Source organism: Mandrillus leucophaeus, unplaced genomic scaffold (genome assembly GCF_000951045.1).
Source record: "Mandrillus leucophaeus isolate KB7577 unplaced genomic scaffold, Mleu.le_1.0 Scaffold98, whole genome shotgun sequence".
In the NCBI taxonomy this organism is placed as follows: Eukaryota; Metazoa; Chordata; class Mammalia; order Primates; family Cercopithecidae; genus Mandrillus; species Mandrillus leucophaeus.
This window is the reverse complement of record NW_012110696.1, coordinates 3,312,941-3,321,218: the sequence shown is the minus strand read 5'-3', so window position 1 is coordinate 3,321,218 and position 8,278 is coordinate 3,312,941. Positions and strand designations below refer to the sequence as shown.

The window sequence follows — 8,278 nt, the reverse complement described above, 5'->3', positions numbered from 1 at the left end:
CAGCGCTTCGCTGGGTTCTGTGAGTGGTTCTGCCACATTATGGAACTTGAGGAGAGTGCGGGCGCCCCTGGTTTGTTGCAGGCGTTCAGAAATGAAGACGGGTGTCCAGAGGCAGGGACTGGCGTCTGCAGGGGGGCAGTTGCGGGAAGAGCGCTGAGCTTGTGGGTCTGCGCTGACTCTGGGTGGGGTCGTTAGTGAGTTACTGGACAGCCCGTTGGGGTTGGAGCATTGACGGGTGTTGAGGAAACTCCGCAGGTTTTCTGTCAGAAGAAAGACATGGCTGAGCCTGGGCTGGAGGAAGATGCCTGGTGTCTGCGGGAGGCGCGACTGGATTTTGCACATGCGCTGTCCCGCTGGGCACTGTCCTGTTCCTCCAGGTCTCCTCCCGGGGAGAGGGGACTGAGAACTCAGAGGAAAGGAGGAGTTCTGACAAACATCCCTTCCCTTCACCCTGCTGCCAGCCCCCATCCAATGCTAACCCACTCCTGAGCGCGCCCACCGGGTATTCGCATTGCCCCACTCCTCCCAGTACAGGGTTCCACCCTCAGGAATTGTGCCCATGGCTGCTTTGCTCCTAGCGTTTTCTGCCAAAAACACACGCAGTGCCCAGAAGTCTCCTGGCTCATCTCAACCGCGGACACTGGATCTGTAGCAGGAACTTGCTTCCTTCACCTACCCAGCCTTCTGGACCACCTGATCCTAATCTCTTCTGTCATTATAGATACAGGAATCAGAGCATAGCCCTGCCTCAGCCTGTACCTGTAGTACAAACCAGTGCTTTAGTCAGTCCTGCCCTGCTGCCACCCATGGCTCTTGATAGCTTCTTTCTCTCTTCTACTTTTTACTTCCCCACAAATTCTCTACGGTGTCCATCCCTCAGGTGCCTATGAGAATTCAGACGTTAGTGAGTTCAAGACAAGGTCTTTAGGCCTGGATGTTGTAGGAGCAAACACAAATTAGAAGAGGCTTAATGCTTTCTCTTTAGAATGAGGGAAGAATTTTTGCTCTTCTCCCTTTTCTTAAAGCATTTAGTTTGAGAACTTTTATATTTAAATATTTTCTCTGCTTCTTTGAAATATATGTAAGTCATTTTTTATCAGTTAAATAGGTCATTTGTCTTTTTTGGCTCCAAATTGCCTTCATCTGGGACCTGGGAACTATTGCTTTGAAATGTAAATAGCAAGAACATACACCCTATTTCACAGTTTCTGTAGGAGACTAGGAGGCTGCCTTCAGCAGGTACCTAGCCACATTGCAAATCTACATCCTGTCATGAAGATGTGGATTTTTTTTTCTTTAATTATTAGAAAAAATTAGAAAACCCAGATGACCTCTCAGATTACAAGGTGAAATTATAATAAATCGTGTATAACAAATGGTGCTTTCAAGGCTTCTACTTGAGATTTAATTATGGTGACTTTCTGTGTTTGCATTCTCTTAGATTGCTTGTGATGCACATCACATTTTGATTTAATTATACAACAAAACATTTTCTTGCGGTTCTGTTATTGTGGAGACTTTTTTAGGATTGCAGATGTTTTAGCTTTTAGTTATATTTTCCACACACTGTCCAGAATTACCAGATGTTGTACACAAAATGTCCAGCAGTCTTCACTTCAGAAAACATTCTTTCTTAAGATTCCAGTCACAACCTAAAATTGTGCGGCAAAGTGTTTCCCAAATCTGCAAACAGAATGGTCTCTCTCTTGGGATCTACAGTCCTTTCTAGAGCAGTTAGACTAAATTTCTACAAAAATAACTTTTCAGGACAGTAATCAGTTATTTCACCTCCTTCAGTGCTCCTGGCATCTTCCATTCTGACACTGATTTCAGAGATTTGGGGCCCATAAACCTAACCAGAATCACACATACGCATCGATTAAACCTGAGAAATTCTGCTCCCTCCCACCTCCCCTTCCCCAAATGCCCACAAATGTGCATAGCTCACCAGCCCTCCAAGACCTAAATGTGCAGTTCTAGATTCTGAATTTATGTCCTGGAATTTGATAAAAGAACTTTTATCTGAGAAATATAAGTTTTTAAATGTATCAGACCCAGAGATGTGTTAAAAAGAGAGCACACTCACATACTGTTCCCCTCCTTGAACTATTTGTCTTTTGAAATTGCTTGCTATTGCCACAGGTGTCTGTAAATTAACCTAATAATGCCACGCTGGACACTATAACCCATATCCTATAGCTTAACTATATATATGACCAATCACTAACCGATGTTACTTCTATAAACCAATAAGAATATCTGACACCTTTCTATCAGTCTGCTCTCTGGCTTCCTTTTTGCCTTTAAAAATATGCTTGTAACTGCTTCTAATTGGAGTGTATATTCAGGGCAACTTTATACTCCAGGATTGCAGTCTTCAAGCTTTGGCTCAACCTTTGGACTTATGTTTACCCCAATTTTTTCCTTTTAGCTCAAAATATTCTTTAGAATGTGTTGAAGGAGGCTTCATGAGGTCTTTCCTCTGATTTTACTCTGCTTCCTGTAACTCAAGAACGCAGCACACATTGATCTCACCTAGAATCTGCACGTAAAAGCTGGCCTCTGCCTAAGAGTCACAAGACAGGGCCAGACTGGGTTGAAGAGATACAGAAAAGTCACAGAAGGTGTTTTCTGCATCATGAGAGGTCAACATAGACATCTTAAGCCCCACTTTCAGAGTGGAGCCCTTTGAGTTTTCTGGATCTTGTCCAGTGACCTACAGCTGTGTAAGAGGCTTCTGGTGTGAACACAATGCTGTGACAGAATCTGTAAATGTAAACAAGCACCTTAGCAGTGGGAAGTCAAGGCCGCTAAATATCCAGAGCCATAATCCCAACTATGCCTCCCTGTGTTACTAGAGTACTTTTGTCCTTCCCCTGCCTGAGTTAGCTGATCAGGGACAGGGGATATCACATCCGGATCCAGGATCTGCAGCTCCATCAGGGCAGTTCCATTTTCTGTTTGCACCCCACAAAGTCAGCCTGAGTCTCTCCTGCCTGGATCACTACGGGGGCATCAGCCCAGGGTCACTGGGGACACTCTCAGCAGCGTCAGTGAGTATTTGAGACATTTGAGGATGTCCTGTGCAGACTGGGGTCAGTGTTTCATATGGTCATTAGGAAAAGAGATGAAATAGTCATGGTCCCTTCCATCAAGGAACTTGCATTCTAGAGCACATGAATAAATGATTAAATTCACTGTCATGTATTCAGTACAAAGATGAAAACTGTACAGGAGACTTAAGCTTCATTTGGGTTACTTCCCTTTTATTGTTTGGTGAGTTTTGATGCCACCACCTGCAGGGCTGTTTATGGACAAAAGAGAAGTCATTATTTGTATTGTGTTTGCCTTGCTAAGAATAAATATTTAGCTTCAAATATAATTGGTCGGGAAAAACAAAAGGGTTTTGGTTAAATTCCTTGTTATTGTATGTTACAGATGGGGAAGTGGCAAAATAGATAAAAATTACACAAACTCTGGGAATCAAATTTCTCTTGGACGGGCTTAGAAAGGACAAAACTGAAACTACTTAGTGGCCTAGAAAGCAGAAGCCTAGGGCCCATTTTCTGTCCCAACTCTGCCCAGATCCACCATCTACTGAACCTTGTCCAGGTTTGACCCCACACTGCAATGCCTCACAGAACTGCTTAGAGAAGATGAGAGTTTGGGGTAGCTATTCGTACTGTCTCCAGAGCTGGTGCTCCCAATTTCCTGAAACCCAAAAGCAGATAAATGGGGAAAAGCAATGTACTTTGGGGCCTTAAATTATTTTACAAAAAATTAAAACCAGTATTTCTAGAGACATCCCATCCAGCAACCTGTTCTCCATCTTTGCAGTTTCAGTGGATTTTTCACAAGTCTCATAGTAACTACAAACACAAAAATAAAAAATTCCTGAATTGTACTTAAAATTTTCTTCTATGTCTGTCCCATTTATCTACATTGAGCTATTATTCTATGTATTTTTTTTTAAATCACCGATAGGAAAACAAGAAAAAACAGAAAATGCTGGGACCTTGCATTTAAATCCTGGGAAGTATGACACACTTTGTACCCACCTCCCAGGATGCTATGAGAATTAGCACACATCATATGAGCTTCCCAGCACAGTGCTCTGTTACAAACTCCTGAGCACATAGTACATGCTCCATAAATATCGCATTAATGCATGTGGATGTGCTGTTTTTCAAATGCAGACTTACTCAGACATTGCAACCATCTCCAGCCTCTGTAACCTTTAAAGAGCTTGCAGAGAATGCCATCTTTCAGGATGATGATTGCTGGTCTTGTCTTCAGATGAAAAGTATTTGTATTGTGATAAGGGTGTTGGCGTAAGGGACTCTGCTGTGTCTGCTTTCTCTAGCTGAGTGGTACTGTAATGGATCTAGGGGGAGGAGCATCAGCATTAACGGGAGACTTGCTGTAAAAAGCTAATTCGTGGACCCTTTTCAAACCTGCAAAATTGTGTAACTTACAGTGAGGCCTAGAATACCAAATTTATATGCACATTGAAGCTTGAGAGGCAATGTTTAACTAAGTGACCCTCAGCCCAGTCTTCCAGTAGAATCACATGGCAGTTTGAAGAGAAACAGTCACCTGTTCCCTCCCTACAGATCCTGTTAAGTTTCTTGTGTGACATTAACAGCAAGGCCAGGGTCAAGCATGAGGGCTTCCATACTTTAATGAGACGTGAGTTCACCTTTTGTTCCAGGAGGTCATAGGACCTGCTTTGCTCCGTTTTGGTAGGGACAGGTGAGTGTAGCCTATATTTCTACTGCAGCAACAAACATTGCTGGCATGCCCTCCTTTTTCCTCAGAGTTATAGAATACTTTAGATAACATTACTGTGTTAAAAGTCATTTTATCAGATAATTCCAGTCAGTCCCATAAGTCACAACTAGTTCTCTTATTTCACTTATGGTCAAATTAAGAACTCTGTCACATGATAAATATGTGTTTTCAGGAACTCTTAACATTCAGGGATGTGGCCATAGAATTCTCCCCTGAAGAGTGGAAATGCCTGGATCCTGCCCAGCAGAATTTATATAAAGACGTGATGTTGGAGAACTACAGAAACCTGGTCTCCCTGGGTAAGGATAACTTTTAATACGCAATTCCTAGTACTTTGTCAGAGTTTCATTTTCTTTCTTTGTAGAATGTCTCTTGGGAGCTTCTGCTTTGCATTAATTAATTTTCAGTTCCTTTCTACAAGAAAAAAATTGGGAATTTGCTGGTGTAAAAAAAAATCTTTAGGATGTTTCCTCATTGCATAAACCTTCTCTTTTCTTGAACTAATTTGTGTTCTTCACTCTAGGATAGTAGTAATTCTAGAAATTCAGTGATGTAAAATACTGTTTTCCACATCTTAAAATCCAATTTGCACCACTTATTTTTGATTCAGTAGTACTGGGTAGTGGAACTTAGAACCCGCAGATTTAAAATATTTAAGTATTCTAAAGATTCTGTCAGGAAACAATTTTTGGATTAAATTTCTTTATTCTACTTAGCATAGTAATAGATTGGTCATTGGAGTATCCCCAGCAATAGTCATGTTAATTTTTTTTTTTAATAAAACAGGTTTTGTGATCTCCAACCCAGACCTGGTCACCTGTCTGGAGCAAATAAAAGAGCCCTACAACTTGAAGTTACATGAGACAGCAGCCAAACCCCCAGGTAGGTGAGAGTGAATGAAGGAGAGGACACAGGCAAGGAGGCAAAAGGTCAGGAAGGAAGCCAGGCCTTCAAATGTAGTTTGGGAAACTGTGCCAATGAAAATAATTTCTGAGAAGGCTGCATTTTTTCTCTTATTCACAAATAGAGTCATCTTCTGTCCCATGCTCTTAAATCTTCTAAGAATTTCCTTTTTTTCTTCAGTGATCTCCATTCAAGTTTACAGGGAGAGCCAGTGTCCACTTTATCGCTTGTAAGGGGCTGCATGATCTGACTGCTGTTGCATTGCTTTTAGAGACATAGGAGTATTTGTATTATTGAAGACCTCTATGTTAAAGTATTTTTTCAAATATTATTTTTGCATCAGGCCTAAAATATGTAAGGTGAGTAGTGGACATAATGGGATTTGGTTTAGAAATCCCAGGAACACGAAGGACAGATGTTGCATCTTTTCCGCTTAGTGATTTTTAATCCTGTAGAATTTGCAAATGTAATTCTACAAAAACTCTTACTCAGAAGTTTATCAGAACAATAAGTATTTTTCCAAACATGAAAAAAATGTTATTTTACTTCAAAATGTTATTTAGTATAAACTGAAATTTGTGATTTAAACTCTATATATTCAAATTTTCAAATTATAACATAGTTTAAAGCACAGGTTTTCAAACTCTTGGCTTCCCTGGGCCACTTTGGAAGAAGATTTGTCTTGGGCCACACTTAAAATTATAAAATACACAGACAATAATGATAGCTGATGAGCTAAGAAACAAGAAATAGGTTTGTGAATAATTTTTGTGATACCGCAAAAAGTCCTCACACTCAAAGGATTGGATACCATTGGTTTAAAGTATCTACTCACCTTCTAGATTTTTCTTTTTTTTTTTTTTTTTTTTTTTTGAGACGGAGTCTTGGTCTGTCACCAAGGCTGGAGTGCAGTGACATGACCTCGGCTCAGTGCAACCTCCGCCACCCTGCAACCTCCACCTCCTGGGTTCAAACGATTCTTCTGCCTCAGTCTCCCGAGTAACTGGGATTACGGGTACCTGCCACGGGGTTTCACCATGTTGGCCAGGCTGGTTTTGAACTCCTGACCTCAAGTGATCTGCCCACCTCCGCCTTCCAAAGTGCTAGAATTACAGGCGTGAGCCACCACGCCCAGCCTAACTTCTAGATTTCTTAAATGCACTATGTCATTAACCAGCTTAGAACATTCCTAAGTGTATGTTAAGCTCTCATTTGTTAACCTTATTTCTTAATAAACTATTATCTTATAATTTTGTGTTATTTAGTAGGAAGCCTACTGGGATTCTGTCATTGAACTATAATCCATCTATGTATAGAACTATGTGTCACACACATACACATACCTATATAAGTCATATATGTGTATGGGAAATTCTCACTTAACATTGTTGATAGGTTCTTGGAAACTAAGTAAAGCAACATATTGTTTAAGAAAACTAATTTTACCAGAGTTTAATTGATAAAAACAAGTTATGTTTAAATGGCATATAGCAACATTGTTTCATTTAAAGATGCAGTTTTCAAGAACCTATTTTGAACACTAAATGAGGACTTAGATATATCTGGGTTTGTGTGATATGGATTTTTCTGATAAAATTGTATAACTCTATATTTAATTTGTACAATGTAATGATTTGATATGCATATACATTTTGAAACAAAATATTGTCAAGTTGATGAACACATCTGTTACCTCACATAGATAACCATTTTTTTGGTCATAAGAATATTTAAGGTCTACTGTTGTAGCAAATTATAAGCATACATTACAGTATTACTGTAAAGACAATGGTGTTTTGCTAATCTAATGCTAATGTACGTTAGCTTTCTCAGACTTACTCAACTTATAACTAAAAATTTGTACTCTTTAAACAGCATCTCCTCATATTCCCACCCTCAGGCACTAACAACCACCATTCTATTCTCTGTTCCTATGAGTTTACATGTTTAGATTCCCCCCATCTAACTGAGAACGTGCAGTTTCTTTGTGTTTGGCTTATTTCACTTAGCGTAATGTCTTCAAGGTCTATCAATGTTGTAAATGGCTAGATTTCGTTCTCTTTTATGGCTGAATAGTATTCTACTGTGTGTGTATATATAAATGTTTTTGACTATTTTAAACAAAACTAAAATGAACATGGGGCTGAAGATATTTCTTTGAGGTACTAATTTTATTTCCTTTGGTAGTATACCCAGAGGTGGTATTCATACTTCCATTTTTATTTTTTACTGATATTTATGATGACTTTATCAATTTATATCTCACTAATGGCATACAGGATTTCCCTTGTATGTATGTCTTCTTTGTGGGAAAAACAAAACAACTAACCTTTTGCCTATTTTTGAATAGGTTATCATCATTATTGTTTTGCTTTGAATTGCAGAAGTTTCTTACACATTTTGGGTATTAACTATCAGATATATGGCTTGCAAATGTTTTTCTATTTTGTAGGATTTTTTTAAATGTCATGTTTTTCCTTTACTGTACAGAAGCTGTTCACTTTGATGCAGTCCCACTCTTTTGTTCTTTTCTTCTGTTGCTGTGCTTTTGATGACATACCAAATTGCCAAGACCAGTATCAAC

At 39.6% G+C, this 8,278-nt stretch overlaps 1 protein-coding gene across 1 annotated transcript in view; it reads left to right on the top strand.

Moving 5' to 3' along the window:
- Positions 1-8,278, top strand: part of ZNF595 (zinc finger protein 595) — a 30,076-nt gene that overhangs the window by 833 nt on the left and 20,965 nt on the right. The window contains exons 2-3 of the mRNA XM_011970916.1: positions 4,964-5,090; positions 5,578-5,673. Of these exons, the coding sequence (XP_011826306.1) occupies positions 4,964-5,090; positions 5,578-5,673 (223 nt within the window). The remainder of the gene's footprint in view (positions 1-4,963; positions 5,091-5,577; positions 5,674-8,278) is intronic.